At 41.0% G+C, this 18,477-nt stretch overlaps 1 protein-coding gene across 1 annotated transcript; it reads right to left on the reverse strand.

The window, feature by feature from the left end:
• Window positions 1-6,316: 6,316 nt before the first annotated feature.
• Window positions 6,317-7,255, reverse strand: LOC137809115 (uncharacterized). Its single transcript, XM_068610256.1, has one exon. The coding sequence runs from the start codon at window positions 7,253-7,255 to the stop codon at window positions 6,317-6,319; it is 939 nt and encodes a 312-aa protein (XP_068466357.1).
• Window positions 7,256-18,477: the final 11,222 nt, after the last annotated feature.

An 18,477-nucleotide genomic window follows, 5' to 3' on the forward strand; every position in this document is an offset into this window, starting at 1 on the left:
ATTCCAAGACTTCTTGCCTACATCATTGCTTGGCAACTCACTCCAAGAGGAAGTAATCATGCAACTCTCCATGAAGAAGATTTGATTCTGCTGTACTGTATCATGAACCAACTCAAGGTAAATTGGGTGAGTACAATGGTTGAGCATATGCTCAAATCCACAAGGTTACCAGACTATCGTTTTCCATATGCTATTTTTGTGTCAAAGCTAATCGATTATTTTGAAGTTGACACTACAAATGAGAGAAATGACACCATTAAGGCAGCTAGTGAAATAGACAGCTCTACTCTCTTGAAGATGGGGTTTCAAAAGGAGGATGACAGCTGGGTATTTAGAAGGAATGCTGCAAATAGAGCTGAAAATGAAGCAGCTGATCCAGCAAATGAAGAAGAAGAAAATACTGATGGAGTGCAGAACATGGATGCATCACCAATGCACTCTGCTGGACATGAAGATGTTGCTGCTACAAGTCAAAATGCAATGGTTGCATATGAGGAACCTGAGTACAGAGGTGAACCTCTGTCTATGTTTGAAAGACAAGTGCTGAGCAGGCTGGACACGCTCACATATGAGCAGAAAACACACTATGAAATGACTTACGCCAGATTTCAACACTTGGATGATCAACTTGAAGGAGTTCAAGTGCAGCTAGCTGAGCTCTACTACAATGACAAGTGATCCTATATCTAAGTCTCTAGCTTTTATATGTTGAACATTTTGGAATTAATCTGTTTGTCTTTATTCTGCACTGGTTTTTAGTTGATTTCATTGAGGTTTGTAATAGAACTTAATACTGGATTTATAGTTTGAACTGTGATGAATGGCTTGTATGTTTTATCCCATGCTTTATTCTGTTTGATGAATCCAAAGGGGGAGAAGAACAGCCACAGAAAGCTACATGGTACATGAAGGTAGCACAAAACTCACAACTGCTCTATTATGGTTTTATGTCTAAAAGTTCTGTGCAGGTTTTGGGCAGCTAGTCTAATACAGATTGTGATCATCAAACTATGCTGTGCAAAGGGGATTTGTCTCCATCTAACAGGGGGAGATGGTTGAAGATGGATGAAGTCTCTTCTCTACCTAGTGTTGTGTGTGTTTGATGTAGAAAATAGCTAGTTTGTTGTAAAGTTTGTAATAGGTTTAGATGATCTTGTATGTAGGCTTGTAATTGTGTAAGGTTGCCTTTTGCTGTATGACCCATCCTAAATGCCTAACCAAGTCTAAATCAAGCACATGATGTGGTTAAATGGTTTTTGAAAAGCTTTTAAAAGTGCTCTTAAAAGATTTAAATCAGTACAAAAATAAATCTGTTTTATGGAGAAAGAATCGGTTTATTTCTTCTCTGTTAAAAGGCTTTTCTAAAATTCTGTTAGGGCACCACAGGTAAAGCTTAGTTCGTTATTTCAGTTAAGCTGAGCAGGCCTGTTTGTTATCTTTTAATCTGTTTCTCTGTGAAAGAACAGGTTTACTCTTTGGTCAGCTGAAAGGTTTTTCACAAGTTAGTTAGGGCACCAAAGGTACAACTCAGACAATTATTTCAGTTAGCTGAGTTGGCGGTTTTCACAAAATAAATCTGTTAAGTTCAAAAATGAATCTGTTGTTTTCATAACTGCTTTTCAACTATTTTTTGAAAAGAGGTTAGAAACTGTTTTCTATATAAAGAAAAGTCTCTCTCACATGAAAAGGAGCTGAGCAATTACGTTTTTGACAGAGATCAAACATTTTCCATGTGAGAAGAAGGATCAAAAGATTTTTTAAAGGTTTTCCAAAGATTTTTTTCAAGTGTGCTTGTTCTAGGAAACCTTTGATCTTGGAGAAGGTGCTGGTGCAATTCTGCAGCAAATTGAACTATTGGTTTTGAGTTCTTGCATCTTCTTTTCGGGTGTAATCTTTCCTTTATTCTGGTTTGTAAAGGTGTAAGTGTTAGTCACTACTTGATAGGGTTTCTTGGAGTGCAAGGTGTGCTGAAATAGGGTTTTTCAGCATTGATTGTGTTGTTCTTGTAGTGTTCAAGAACTGCTGTGTTTGTAAGTAATTGGTACTGTTTTTAGTGGATTCCACCTTGGGGTAAGGTGAGACTGGACGTAGCTCTGTATGAGTGAACTAGTATAAAAACTTGTGTGCCTTTTCTTCTCATCCCTGCACTCATTTCTGGTTTTGCTTAATTCTGTCAAGAACTAAATCTGTTCTTTTGAAATTGAATCTGTTAATTCTGTGTTTAAGTAAGAACTGTTCTTCCTGATTTGTTAAAGCTTTCTAATCACAAACAAGGCAGTTGTATATGATGGTTTAAGTGATTTGTGAACAAACAGTCTATTCATTAAAATCTGAGAAAGAATCTTTCCCTTAGAACCTTGTGTTGAGTAAATTTGTTTGATCTCTAAGCATAGCTGTATCCTTCATCCTCATAATTTTCAGCTGATCTGACTCTGTTATAATCCTCTGTTGATCACAATTTTATATTGAACAAATTCAAATTGTGCTAGACTGTTCTGAAGAATCAATCTGTTTCATGTAAAAACAATCTGTTCTTTTTGTCTCTGGTTTACTGAAAATTGTGTGTTCTTGCGAAAATTTTATAAGCTCAATTCACCCCTCCCCTCTTGAACTTAGACACTAATAGACCCAACACCTTCCTCCTTCGGGCGTGTCCGCGTATGTGCTAATATGGGGTGTCTTCACCGTATCTTGAGTCAAAGAACGATGACTCATTGGCCTCCCTCTTGCTGTACTAATATGGAGGACATTCACCCTGTTGTCCTCCACAAATTTTCTCGGAGCTTTGAGCGTCTCTTGGATTACTGTCCTCCGCCTGCCCCCCTTGCCTGAGCTGGCCAACTTGGCCAGCAGGTCAGCTCTGGCATTTTGTTCTCGTGGGACATGTACTAGTTCAACAGCGGTAAACGCTCCCTTCAGCAATTGGACGTATTTCAGATACGCCGCCATCTGTGGGTCTTTTGCTTGGAACTTGCCTGATACTTGTCCCGTAATCAGCTGGGAATCGCTTTTCACCAAGAGGTTCTGCGCGCCCATCTCCTTAGCCAGGAGCATCCCTGCAACCAGAGCTTCGTACTCAGCCTGATTATTACTTGCCTTAAAGGCGAAGCGCAGAGCTTGCTCGATCAGCACGCCATTGGGTCCCTCCAAGACTATCCCCGCAGCATTTCCTTGCTGGTTGGAAGAGCCATCGACCGAGAGCAACCATTGCGAGCCCGCCTGCACCTCTTGTTCGCCCCCGGGCGAGAGTTCTGCCACAAAATCTGCATATACCTGCCCCTTGATGGATCCTCTAGGCTCATACTTGATATCAAACTCTGACAACTCCACCGCTCAGCGCACCATCCTTCCCGCTACGTCAGGTTTCTGCAATACCTTTTGTATAGGGAGGTTCGTCATCACCACCACTGTAAAGCTGTGGAAGTAATGGCGGAGCCTCCTGGCCGAAAATACCACGGCCAACGCTGCCTTCTTCAGCGCCTGGTATCTCGTCTCCGCGCCTTGTATAGCCTTGCTCACAAAATAGATGGGCTTTTGAATCTGGTCCTGCTCCTGGACCAGCACAGAGCTGATAGCTCGCTCTGTTACCGCGAAGTATAGCTGGAGGGGCACGCCCGCTACTGGTTTGCAAAGGACCGGTGGCGTCGCCAAATACTCTTTCAACTTCATGAAGGCCGCTTCACATTCGTCAGTCCATGCAAAACGACTATTTCTTTTAAGACACTGGAAATACGTGATGGAAACCAAGTAGAGGATGCTCAAGCCCATGAAGCCCAAGCCCAACAAGGGGCCCAAGCCCAACAAGGGGTCCAAGCCCAACGAATTACTAGGAGCATGGCAAGAGCTTTGGGACAAGAGTATAATAAGATGGCTCTTCTTATTTCTTTTGTAGAATAGGGGTGCGGATGTAATAAAAAGGTGTAAGTAGTAAGGTAGTCTAGGGGGGAGTGTAGATAGGAGATTAGGAGGTGCCAAACTAGGAAGGAAAGTCACACTTCCTTCATTGTCTAGATTGGCGCCGAATTTCATTGCATTTAGGTGTCATTTAGCTTGCATTTTCAGCACCTCTTAGGCTATAAATAAGGTGCTTCTCTTTGTATTTTTCAGATTGGAATTTTATAGTAGAGAGACTATACTCAAATTTGGAGAGAAATTGTGAGTCTTGAGTCTTCTTCTTCTTTGCCTTATCTTGTGAGCAATGGTGAGCTTCAAGTGGCGGCATTCCATCACTTATCTTGGATCAAGGAACCAAGTGGCGTGAAGTGTCTTCCAATTCTCAAAATCCAGCAAGCTTCTTCTATAAGTGTTCTTCTTCCTTCATGTTCTTTCAATTTCATTCGGCAGTTTTTAGTTTCCTAGTCTTTCCTTTCATTTGCACCGTTTACATTTGCATTTCCAGCTTTATTCTTTGTTTCTATTCGGTTCAGTAGCTAGCTTTTCAATTCTGTCCAGTTTTTAATTCTTGTTCTTCATTCCTTGTGTTTTGATTCCATTTGACAATATATGGACTTCCATATGAGTCTTGGTTGGTGCTAAGTCTTGGTGAGTTCTTGAATTAGAACATTGATCCAATTCTAAAGTAATATGCCATTTATGACCAGCTCAAGTTGCTCCTAAGAATGTCAAAGAATCATGTATTCTTGTAGTTACATTCACATCAATACGGGTGCCCCTTCTCTCCTCCAGCAGAAACAAACCTTGATAGTGCCACCATACGCCCCGTCAGCTGCTGCACTTCCTTCACTGATGTCGGGCTTCGCATGGCGATGATTGCTGCGCATTTATCGGGGTTCGCCTCTATTCCCCTCTCCGTGAGCATGAAACCTAGGAACTTACCGGCCTCCACCTCGAAGACACACTTCTCGGGGTTTAGCTTGAGGCGGTACTTGGATATAGTGACAAACAGCTCCTCTAGGTCCGCCACGCGCTGCGTCCTATTCTTCGACGCTACTACCATATCATCCACATAGGCGTACACATTCCTCCCTAACATGCGCGCGAGGACCTTGTCCATCAGCCTTTGGTAGGTGGCGCCTGCGTTTTTCAGCCCAAAAGGCATCACCTTGTAACAGTAACTGCTGGTCTCCGTCATGAACACAGTTTTACTCTCATCTCTCGGGTGCATTTTGATCTGGTTGTATCCCGAGAATGCGTCCAAAAAGCTAAGTATATTGCAACCGGAGGCGCTGTCCACCAACGCGTCGATGCTGGGCAGTGGGTACGAGTCCTTCGGGCATGCCTTATTCAAGTCTGTGAAGTCCACGCACATCCTCCACCTCCCATTCTTCTTCTTCACCAAGACGACGTTGGCCAGCCATTCAGGGTATTGAATCTCCCTGATGTGACCAACACTCAGCAGCTTCTGCGTCTTTTCCCTTACCACCAGCTGCCTCTCCTCATTAAACTTTCTTCTTCTTTGGCGCACGGGGCGGACCGTGGCGTCCATGCTGAGGTGATGACATAGGAAATCAGGGTCGATGCCGGGCATATCCGAGGCAGACCATGCGAAAGCATCTAAATGGCGTGAAATCACCTCTGCCACCTCATCCTGCTCCTCTTGGCTCAGCAAACGCCCCAGCTTAAACGTTTTTCCGCCAATCTCCCTCTCCACCACGTTAGCCGCCTGCTGATCCCTGTTATTTTCCTCAACGGGCGCCGCCTCTTCTACGGGCGATGGGTCGTCGGGGTCCTCCTCCATGAGCGTATCTGCCTCTGGCGTCGCCCTCAAGGGTGTGGCCTCGTCAGGCGTTGACCCAGTGGGCGTCGCCTCGATCATCGTCGTGTCTGCACTTGGCGGACGCTCAAACACCATGAACACGCATCTCTTCGTTTTCAGGCTATTCTCATAACATTTTCGCGCTTCCTCCTGATCTGACTTGATGACAATTACCTTGCCGCTGAGATCTGGCAGCTTCATCTTCATTTGGCGCGTGGAGGCTACTGCATTCAGCCTATTCAACACCGGTCTTCCCAACAAGATGTTGTAGGCAAAGTTGGCGTTTACGACCAAGTACCGGATACTTTCGGTACGCGAGGCCTCTCCATCTGTGAACGTTGTCCTCAGCTCCAAGTAGCCTCGGACTTCCACCTGGTTATCCGCAAACCCATATAGGCACCCTGTGTAGGGCCTCAAAAGGTCGGGAGACAACCGCAACTTGTTGAATGTCGACCAGAACATGACATCTGCAAAACTTCCTTGGTCGACTAGAACCCTGTGCACCTTTCGGCCCGCCGTAACAACTGAAATGACCACAGGGTCGTTTTCGTGCAGCACGACATCCCGCAGATCCGCCCTCGTGAACACGAGGTCCGACTCCTACGGATCAACTGAGATTCTTTCCTCAATTGAGTTGACCCCCCTCGCGTATTTCTTTCGCTGGGAGGCGGTGGGTCCTCCGCCGGAAAAGCCTCCAGCAATGGTATGAACCTCGCCGAGAACAGGCATCTCGTGCGCTTGCTCTTCCGCTGGTGCCGGCAGGGCGGCGAGCGTGGCGGGATCTGCGACATAATCCTTCAGAAACCCGCTTCTCACCAACTCATCTAGCTGGTAACCCAGCGACAGGCAGTTATCGATGTGATGACCGAAAGCCTCGTGGAACTCACACCAAGAGTCTTTCCGAGGCCCTAACACCTTGTCAATCTTCGCTGGTCGCCTCAACCTCTCGGCTATATTAGGCACGGCGATCAGGTCCTTCAACTCCACCACAAAGTTGTACCTCGCCGGCCTTGCCCTCTCTCTGGCCGGGCGATCCCCTCCTACTGGACCCCGAGGCTGGGGTTTTCTGGTCTCATAGGGGCGCCTCCCCTCTGGCTTCTTCCTCCACGTCGTGGTCTCGTTGACCCTGACGGGCTGAACCCGCGTCTGCGCTCTCGGGCGTGAGGGTACGACGCTGGTGCGCTTCTCGCACACCTCTTCTTCAGAGGCGATATGTTCCACCGTCCGACGCCGTATTTCAGCAAAGGTCCTTGGGCGATTGCGAATAATAGATTCGCAAAAAGGGCTGGGACACACGCCTTTCCTGAAGGCATACACAATCATAGGCTCCTCTGAAGTACCAACTTTTACTACTTGGGCCCCGAAGCGGTTGATGTATTCTTTTAGGGTCTCCCCTTGATACTGTTTTACGTCAAACAGGTCGTAGGAAACTGACGGCGGGGCGTTGTTCGCCAAGTATTGCTCCCGAAACAGCTGCGACAATTGCCACAAGGAGGTGATATGGCCGTTTGGAAGGCTGATGAACCAATCCATTGCCATCCCCGTCAACGTCTCATAAAGAGCTTGCATCTCGCGGCGTCGGAGCCGCCCCCACCATCTGCGTGTGGAATGCAGTGAGATGCGCCTCGGGGTCCTCCATCCCGATAAAGATCACCTTGGGCCCCGCGAACGTGTGGGGGATCACCGCATCCATAATCTCCTGCGAGAAGGGTGTGGAAAACTCCCTTGGTGGGGTGAGACGCTCGGTCTCATCTTGTTCACGTTGCCCTTGGTTATTGTTGAAACCCCGGCGCAACTCTTCATTCACACGATGGAGCTCTTCGTTTCTAGCGCACGAGTCTGCGAGATTCGCCTGGATGCGTTCTTGTTCCATCCTTGACTCCGCCATCTCATCCTGCAGCCCCCACATCATTTCCAGTACCTGTTGCATGGACATTTCCTCACTCGCCGCGCGTGCGGTACCTTGTCTAGTGGTGGCCCTCATTCTTCACTATTTCCTCCAACTTCTGCCAACGTTATGGTGGCTCTGATAGATCTTCGTTGCTTGTGATGGGACTGATGTTTTAAATCGTCCCCACGGTGGGCGCCAGATGTTCCAGCCGGTTGACCTGGGACGTCTTTGTGCACAACCTCACCCGTCAGCTAGGGACTCCTTCCCACTGGTGACCTGTGGATTCCTGCAAAGAAGGACAAAAGGGCGCCCTAGCGGCCGTTTGCACTCCGACGCTCAAGTCAGCTAGCAAGAAACACCAAAACTCTATACCTCCGTATTGGAGCACCGTGAATGGCACTCTGAAGGTGGTCAAAGAAACTGTGTCTAGTGAGTATTTTCTCGTTCTGGCAAACAACCCCTCTCCAGTCCCAAGTGCCTCGTGCTAAAATTTGCGCAAGCAACTAGAGTATCCTCAGGGAAAATATGCCAAAAGTTCCAACCTCGTTTCCAACATTCAAGGCGCTATTTAAGCTACTCCAACATTCAAAGCGCCTTAAAGCGCATTTAATTATAAAACGTTCAGCGCATTTAAGACGTTTAAACCGCTTGGGAGCATTTATAGTACCTTAAACGCTCGAAACGTAAAACTGTATTAAATGTACCTGAAAAAATGACGTTTCTATTCTGACTTGGCTGCTGCACACGTGGAGGGCCTCACAGTGCCGTGACCCCATCTGGGGGTATTTCCTCGTGTGAGTCCTCCTACCTAGGAGTGCATCTGCGCAAGGGGTGACCTTTTGGGTGCCAACTCATGCCCCCAAACATCTAGTCACTCACTTTGAGAGCGTATCTACCTTCCTCTCGTACCCTGCACTTGGCTACCCTGGGTGTGACCCTCCTCATGAGTCGTATCTACCCCATGGGCATCTCTGGGGCGGCATGGGCGCTTCACGAGTCAGGTTGCTCTCCACTGGCGCTATTACTATGGCCTTAAAGCCACCTTTCTCTTCTCCTCATTCAAACCCCAGATTATCGGGGTTTGAGGCCTCCCCACGGCGTTGTTCCCTCCATGGTCTTTCCTACCCATGGGTATCGGGGAGCAACACTGTGATTGCCTTGCTTTTGTGACATTTAACCTTGGCGACGCCCTAGCTGGGCGATGCCTTCACCTAGGCGACGCCTTACCTTGGCGACGCTTCCTCTCGGCGACGCCCCGCCTCGGTGATGCTTGCACTTGGCGTCTCCTCACCTAGGCGACGCCTTATGTTGACTTTGACCCGACGTTGACTTTGACCTTGACTTTGTCAACGCCCGGATACGGGACGGTACATTTTCCATTATTTTTCCTATCCTTTTCAACAACCTTCCCTACTTGTATAGTTTTTGAACAAATTGTTCTAGTTGCATAGTAAGCCATTTTGCGGTTGATTGCTTTAGGGATATTGGTATAATTAATGATCATTTCCCTACCCAAAACCATAGAGACAATGACGTTCTCTTGTACCATACTTCTACAATATCCTGACCAATTATGAGTAGATGGTTTTAGATTTAAGAGGCCTCATATATGGCATTCAAGATTCACACAAAAATCCAAAACTTATTAAAAAGCTCTTGGAAAACATACTCATGTTCCATACAGCGCAACAATATTAAAAAGATTGCAACTCATATCTTTTTGTTAAAAACTAAGAACCATGATCCAAATGCTTAAATAATTTTTAATCAAATATTCAGACAGAGGATAATCATGTATTCATGAAACAAATATTTATTATGAAGGAAATTTAATTTAAAAACACAATGATACTTGTGCTCTTTTCCTATTACATCAAATTTTAAACGATTATCATTATTACTGTCTATATTACTTAAGTGCATATGTCGCCTAGATCATTTAAAGCATAATATGAAGGATTGGGATAACAAACTTTGTTGGAATATATAGATGAACATAACCTTAATTTCTCTAAGCATAATCTCACATACCATCCCTGTCATCCAAACAAAATATAACAATAACGTGAAATAAAACAAGTAGATAACAGAGTTGCATAATGTTAATTCAATCTACTTTCTTTTATTATTGTTCTTTTAATATTTTTACAATTAGACATATCATATTAGAACAATATTTCATTCTCACCAAAGTTCTTTTCTATAAGTTTCTTCCCTAGGCTAAACATTTCTTGATGTCTTCATTTTCTAAGTCAAGTTATTTTCTTCTTTTTACTTTCTCCCCTTTTGACATTAAAAAAGCATTAATGTAAGGAGGCTAATGAAGTTTTTTTATGAGGTAAGTCCTTTATTTTCCACTCTCTTCATGGTGTTGGGGAGAGATCTAGTCCATCACTTAGTACTCAGGTGATTATAGAAAGAATTGAATCACTTAGATAAGAATTTGATCTCAAGATTTGGAAACTATTTGTCCTTATGCTAGGGAGTATTTAGTTGTATGTTAGGGTGAGATACCCAGGTTATCTTAAGGGTTTTATTTTTCTTTCTTAAGAATTGTCTACCCCATAACCCAACTAGACATGTAACAAGTGTTTACAGGTTTATATTCAATTTTAATTTAGAGCAAGTGATACAACCATAATTAAATAAAGTACACAAAGATTATCCTCTGGTAGAACAAGATCGTCTTATGAATTCATGTAATGTACAATATAGGGACATAAGGTTAGAATTACTTATCTCGTAGTTGTTGTGAAAATAGTGTTGAACCAAGTGGTGTTCAAGCTTTGAAGAATCCAAATCCTTTGAAGGATTTTGAAGACTTGGTTGTGCTTGCCGTTGCTAACCTGTCTTAGTTAGGATCTGGGGTAGTTTGAGTTTTGTAATCCACTCTAGATTGAATCCAAAGCATAGGCATTCTCAATCTTCTAAAAGAAAAAGTGTTTTTCAAACTAAGTGAAAAACAACCGATTGTTTTGTCGAAACAACCGATTGTTTTATACTTAGATGTTTTGAGAAAATGATGAAAACTGTTTTTCAAATGGTTGAGCTGTTAAAACCAAAACAACCGATTGATTCGAGGAAACAACCGATTGTTTGTTTTTGTACCATAACATAAAAACTGTTTTAGCTTTGACTAAGCTTTAAATGCTTTAACTGTTTACGCTCCAGTCTTTAAATGTTTTCACCAATCTTAAATGCAATGAATAAGTTTGTTAAGATTTGATAATAAACAATATCTTTGAATAAATTCAGAAAAACAGATTTGAGTAATAAGATTTTGAACACAAGTTTTTGAGTTTTTCAAAGAGTTGAGATTGCTTAGTGATTGTGATTGATCAAAGAGTGTGAGATAGGATTTCTGCTTGTATTGATTTCATATTTGCTTCTGTAACAAGTGTAATCCTTGTATTTTGTAGAACAAGTTTGTTTGTGTGTTTGCTGAGAAGTGTTGTGTGTTCTTGAGGGGATCAAGATCAACATTCTTAGTGTTGGTGTGTTGGCCAAGAGAAGTGTGTGTCTTGAGGGGATCAATGTCACTTTCTTGGTTGGGTTGTAAGTGATCTAGGTTTGATTGCTTAGTGGAATACCTCAGTGGTTTCTGAGAAGACTGGATGTAGCTATGGGTTTAGAGTGAACCAGTATAAACATCTGTGTGTATTCTCTCTATCCTTAACTCTTTAAATTCAGTTTTGATATTTGTTTACTGGTATAAACAACCGATTGTTTTTGCGAAACAACCGATTGTTTTACTAATGCTGTTCTTTTAGCTTTGTGGTTTGAAAAATTAATTTCTCAATCAAAGTTTTCACGATGTAATTTCATTCAAGGCTTAAAAGTTTGCGAAAACCCTCTTTAAACAATTCACCCCCCTCTAGTTTAAAGCCATATATTCTAACAATTGGCATCCAGAGCTTGGTTCTTGAAAGTTATTCAAGTTGATCCAACAATCTTTTTTTTCTATGGCTGGAAAACAATCTTTTGAGGAAGGTGCTTCAATCTACAAACCACCTTTATTCTGTGGATTGAATTACAAGTATTGGAAAGCCAGAATGAAAATCTTTGTGGAATCTATTGATCAAGGAATTTGGGATTCAATTGAGAATGGTCCTTACATTCCAAAGTTTAAAAAGAATGGTTCTTTCATTGCAAAACCTTGGTCTCAATGGACCAATGATGAATGTAAAATGGCCAAGCTTGATTGTTCTGCTAAAAACATAATAGCTTCTGCACTTGATACTAATGAGTTTTTCAGGGTGTCAAAATGCAAAACTGCTAAAGAGATGTGGGACACTCTCAAGGCTGCTCATGGAAATAATGAACCAAAGGAGACAAGGTCAAAAAGCCAAGCAAGAAGGAAAAGAAGGCAAAACAAGAAAAGCCTCAATCTCTGCTTCATGGCCAGAAAGGAAGATGACTCAAGTAGTGTAAGTTCATCTAACTCATCAAACTCTGAAAATTATGGTCAATTGCTTCAAGCCTTTCAAGAAAAGCATGAAGAAGCCAACCAATTGGCCCTCTTGAATAATCGGTTAAAGGAAAAGAACAGCTGGCTTGAAAACAAAGTAAAAACACTGGAAGAGGAATTAGAAAATTCAAAAACCGATTTTGAAAATCTTGAAATCATCTACAGAAACTCCTCTAGCAAGTGTGATGATCTAGTTTGTGAAAATTGCAAAAATCTTGAAAAGAAGGTCCACTATCTTGTTAAAACTGTGGATAAACTTTCTAAAGGCCAATCCAACTTTGAGAATGTCTTAGCATCTCAAAACTGTGTTTTTGGAAAAGCTGGATTGGGTTTTAACCCACAAAACAAACAAGATAGATTTTCAAAATCATTTTCGAAAATGCCAGAAAAACAATCGATTGGACCATCGAAACAACCGATTGTTACATGCTTCTATTGCATGAAAAGAGGTCATTTTGTGAGGTTCTATAAAATCATAAAATATGTTGTTCCTAAGGGTCTTATGAAGTGGATTCCTAAGTGTAGTAAAGGTTCTATTGATGAGTGTAAACCAAATGGACCCACATTCATAAGGGGACCAAATCTTTGTACTTGAAATTTTTTTTTGTAGGAAATCTTGGAGGAGAGCAAGCAACAATGGTACTTGGATAGTGGATGCTCCAAGCACATGACAGGGGACAAATCAAAGTTCCTGAGCATCTCCTTTAAGCAAGAAGTTCATGTCACCTATGGGGATAACAACAAAGGAAGGATTCTTGGGAGAGGATCCATAGGAGACAAAGACATCTTGGTCATCCATGATGTGCTCTATGTAGAAGGCCCAAAGCATAATCTTTTGAGCATTAGCCAACTATGTGACATGGGATATCAAGTGATGTTCAAGTCAAACACATGTGAAATTTGTCTACCCAACACCAAAGAGGTAATGTTGGTAGGTAAGAGAGTCAATAATGTGTATCTTCTAGATATCTCTTCACCATGTTCAATTGGTTGTCTTCTATCCAAGCAAGATGAATCTTGGCTTTGGCATAGAAGAATTGCTCATATTCACATGAATCACTTGAACAAGTTAATTTCAAGGGATCTTGTGATTGGGCTACCAAAGCTCAAGTTTGAGAGGGATCACATTTGTGAAGCATGCCAAAAAGGGAAACAAGTGAAAAGTTCTTTCAAAATCAAAAACGTTGTTTCTTATTTAAAACCCCTTGAGCTACTTCACATGGATCTCTTTGGACCCTCAAGAACTATGAGTCTTGGTGGAAATTATTTGTTATTGTTGATGACTTTTCTAGGTACACTTGGACTCTTTTCTTGGAATCAAAGAGTGATGCCTTTTCTGCATTTAAGAAGCTAGCAAGAAGGTTGCAAAATACAAAGAACAGCAACATAGGCTCTATTAAAAGTGATCATGGAGGAGAATTCCAAAATGAGAAGTTCAGCAAGTTCTGTGAGAAGATGGGGATCCTGCACAATTTCTCTGCACCAAGAACTCCACAACAGAATGGAGAGGTAGAGAGGAAGAACTGGTCTCTTGAAGAGCTAGCAAGGACAATGCTTAGTGAATCATCTCTTCCTAAGTACTTTTGGGCGGATGTAGTGAACACTTCTTGTTATGTGATGAATAGAGTGCTTATTAGGCCCATCTTGAAGAAAACTCCATATGAACTCTTCAATGGAAGGAAGCCTAACATCAACCATCTCAGAGTGTTTGGCTGCAGTTGCTTCGTTCTCCACAATGGAAAAGAAAACTTGGGAAAGTTTGATGAGAAAGCGGATCTTGGCATCTTCATAGGGTATTCTCTCACAAGTCATGCATATAGAATCTACAACAAGAGGTTGATGACTGTAGAAGAATCAGTTCACGTTGTCTTTGATAAGGTAGATCACAGAAACATCCAAATTCCAAAGACCAGTGCTGAAGAAGATGAACAGAGCATCAGTTCGGAGAAGCTAGAAAACTGTGCAGAAAAACAACCGGTTGATTCGTAGAAACAACTGATTGAAATTCTGCAACAAAGTGAGCTGCCCAAAGAGTGGAGGATTCCTAGAGATCTGTCAGTGGAAAACATCATAGGGAAGATAAAGGAAGGTGTCTCCACACGTAGCTCCATCTCTGACTTCTGCAGGCACACAACTTTTGTCTCTCAAATTGAACCAAAGTCAATTAAGGAAGCTCTCAAGGATGAGAAGTGGGTTGAAGCTATGCACGAAGAGTTGAATCAATTTGCAAGGAATGAGGTATGATTTCTTGTCCCTAGAACTGATGAAATGAATATTATTGGTTCGAAATGGGTTTTCAGGAACAAGTTAGACGAAGATGGTGTGATCACAAGGAACAAAGCAAGGCTAGTTGCCAAGGGCTACAATCAAGAGGAGGGCATAGATTATGGTGAAACCTTTGCTCCTGTTGCTAGATTGGAGGTTGTAAGGTTGTTGCTGGCATTTGCTTGTATGAGTGGTTTCAAACTCTTCCAAATGGATGTCAAGAGTGCCTTCTTGAATGGCTACATCAATGAGGAAGTTTATGTAGATCAATCACCGGGCTTTGAAGATCATAAATATCCCAACCATGTCTTCAAGTTGAAGAAGGATTTGTATGGACTGAAGCAAACTCCAAGACAGTGGTATGAGAGGCTTAGCAACTTTCTGCTATCTCATGGTTATGAAAGGGGAATGGTAGACAAGACTCTCTTCACCAAAAAGTCAAATGCAGAAATAATTCTTGTGCAAATCTATGTTGATGACATCATCTTTGGTGCTACACAAGATAGTTTGTGTGAAGAATTTGTGGCTGCAATGAAAGGTGAGTTTGAAATGTCTATGATGGGAGAACTGTCTTTCTTTCTTGGATTGCAGGTTAAGCAAACAAAGGATGAGATCTTTCTATGTCAATCAAAATATTGCAAGGAGATTCTCAAGAAATTTGAAATGGAGAGTTGCAAAAAAGCAAGCACTCTAATGCCATCAAGTTGTTATATGGATGTTGATGCTGCTGGAAAGAATGTAGATCAAACAAAATACAGAGGATTGATTGGCTCTTTGCTTTATCTAATAGCTAGTAGGCCGGACATCATGTTTGCGGTGTGTCTATGTGCAAGATATCAAGCAAATCCTAAAGAGTCACACTTCAAAGCTGCAAAAAGGAATTCTGAAATATCTCAAAGGAACATCATCTGTTGGGTTATGGTATCCTTCTCACTCTCCAATTCATTTAATTGGTTATTCAGATTCTGACTTTGCAGGTTGCAAGCTAGATAGAAAGAGCACAAGTGGCACTTGCCACCTTCTTGGTTGAAGTCTAATCTCATGGCATAGCAAGAAGCAAGCATGTGTTGCTCTCTCTACTGCTGAGGCTGAGTATATTGCTGCTGGAAGATGTTGTGCACAGATTTTGTGGCTCAAACAACAACTTGCAGACTTTGGATCACAAATTAGCAAGGTCCCTTTGATGTGTGATAACACAAGTGCCATCAATCTTACCAAAAATCAGATTCAGCACTCAAGGACCAAACATATTGAGATAAGACATCATTTCATCAGAGATCATGTAAACAATGGGAACTGTGAAGTGAAGTTTGTGGAGACCAAACTGCAGTTAGCTGACATCTTCACGAAACCTTTACCAAAAGAGAGGTTTTTCTTCCTAAGAAATGAGTTAGGTATCCTTGATCTTAATAATCTCTCTTAAATTTGTTTTGATACATGCTAAAGTCTATTTGTGAAGACAAATTGGGGGAGAATTAATTGGTTCTTGTATATCTTTATCTGAAACTGTGTAATCTGTTAAAATCTCTGATATAAAACTGTTTTTTGTTGCTGCTGATAGAAACAACCGATTGTTTCGAGTAAACAACTGATTGTTTATCAGGTTTTATGCTTTTAATTGTGTGAAAATCTTACCTGCTACTGTAAGAAGCATTAGACTGTATATATGCTAGTTTTGCAGGTACTGGTTCAGATTCAATCAGATCAAACACAAGCACCAAGGATTTGTCTTCATCAAATAGGGGGACATTGTTGAACCAAATGGTGTTCAAGCTTTGAAGAATCCAAACCCTTTGAAGGACGTTGAAGGCTTGGCTGTTCTTGCTGTTGCTAAGCTGTCTTAGTTAGGATCTGGGGTAGTTTGAGTTTTGTAATCCATTCTAGATTGAATCCAAAGCATAGACATTCTCAATCTTTTAAAAGAAAAAGTGTTTTTCAAACTAAGTGAAAAACAACCGATTGTTTTGTCGAAACAACCGATTGTTTTATACTTAGATGTTTTGAGAAAAGGTTGAAAACTGTTTTTCAAATGGTTGAGCTGTTAAAACCAAAACAACCGATTGATTCAAGGAAACAACCGATTGTTTGTTTTGGTACCATAACATAAAAACTGTTTTAGCTTTGACTAAGCTTTAAATGCTTTAACTGTTTACGCTCCAGTCTTTAAATGCTTTGACCAATCTTTAAATGCAATGAATAAGTTTGTTAAGATTTGATAACAAACAATATCTTTGAATAAATTCAGAAAAACAGATTTGAGTAATAAGATTTTGAACACAAGTTTTTGAGTTTTTCAAAGAGTTGAGATTGCTTAGTGATTGTGATTGATCAAAGAGTGTGAGATAGGATTTCTGCTTGTATTGATTTCATATTTGCTTATGTAACAAATGTAATCCTTGTATTCTGTAGAACAAGTTTGTTTGTGTGTTTGCTGAGAAGTGTTGTGTGTTCTTGAGGGGATCAAGATCAACATTCTTAGTGTTGGTGTGTTGGCCAAGAGAAGTGTGTGTCTTGAGGGGATCAAGGTCACTTTCTTGGTTGGGTTGTAAGTGATCTAGGTTTGATTGCTTAGTGGAATTCCTCAGTGGTTTCTGAGAAGACTGGATTTAGCTCTGGGTTTAGAGTGAACCAGTATAAACATCTGTGTGCATTCTCTCTATCCTTAACTCTTTAAATTCAGTTTTGATATTTGTTTATTGGTATAAACAACCGATTGTTTCTGCGAAACAACCGATTGTTTTACTAGTGCTCTGCTTTTAGCTTTGTGTTTTGAAAAACTAATTTCTCAATCAAGGTTGTCACGTAGTAATTTCATTCAAGGCTTAAAAGTTTGCGAAAACCCTCTTTAAACAATTCACCCCCCCCCTCTAGTTTAAAGCCATATATTTTAACAAATAGATCGTGTATCTGATATATTTTTCATCAACAGAAGATAAATGTTTCATCTTTGTCAAACCAGTTCCGATATTTCTTCTTATTTCTGTTGGGATATGTCTTGCTCATTCTCTTGTTTGGTTCCTCTACCTTTGAAACATATACTTTCTTTCCAAGAGGAGTTTTGAGCATCCATTTTTCTTTCTCCATAATAGGGGTCTTCTTACTAGGATTTAAAACATTTGCAAGAGGAAAGATTTTGTCTTTTGGTACATATTTTTTTAGGTCCTTTTCAATTAGTCTTCCTTGGTTTTCCCTTTGAGAGACCATTGGATGATGCATAAATTTTACTAGATGATGCCTATGCAGGATTATCCTTGTATGCAACAAATCTATCAAAGAGTTTCTTCATAATTTTCTTTAGTATTTCTTTTTTTTCTTTAGTTTTTCTTCTTTTTCTTTAAAAAGCCTATACCATTTTTATCATGTGGGGTACTAGAGCTTCCTATAAGGATGTTTAGTGAGTTTTCACGTGAGTTTGATTGGGAAATTATTTTTCTTAGAGAAAAGTTTTCTTTTTCTAAGCTTTTTACATCATTGTTATATAAGTCTTCTATATTTCACTAGTGCAGAAAGGTTAAAAGAGAGCGGCTATTTTCACTTTAAAACGGAGGCTTTCTAGCCGCATTTGATATACACGTAGTCTTTAAATCCAATAGAGAAAAAGGCGCCTATTTAGCCGCATTCTTAAATGTCAATTTATAAGGGTGACTATGGTAAATAGTCGCATTCTTATATGCTTCTGAATGATTTTATAAAGGGAGGAGTAATGCTTTTAAGAATGTGGCTATTTACCATACTCGCATTTATAAATCACATTTAAGAATGCGGCCATTTATCATAGCTGCCCTTATAAATCTTTGCGCTGCATATATGAATGCGGCTATGGTAGATAATTGTCGTTGTATATGGTTATTTTTTTAGTACATTCTGTTTAATGCTAATTCTCATCTAAATTGACTTGTTCAATTATAACCCAGTCAAAAAAATACATAAATTCAAATAATCAAATTATATATATTCATAAAAATTTATTGCAAACACTAATAATATATCTATCTATCTATCTAACTCCTACACTATTCATTAGTTATCCTGGAGTTATAAAAATTTAGGAAATATGTGGACCAAGAATGTCTCACATATGTTATGGCTTCCTAAGACATTGGTCGCTCATCTGTGAAGAACTGTATTACGATATAA

Source organism: Phaseolus vulgaris, chromosome 2 (assembly GCF_000499845.2).
Source record: "Phaseolus vulgaris cultivar G19833 chromosome 2, P. vulgaris v2.0, whole genome shotgun sequence".
Classification (NCBI taxonomy): Eukaryota; Viridiplantae; Streptophyta; class Magnoliopsida; order Fabales; family Fabaceae; genus Phaseolus; species Phaseolus vulgaris.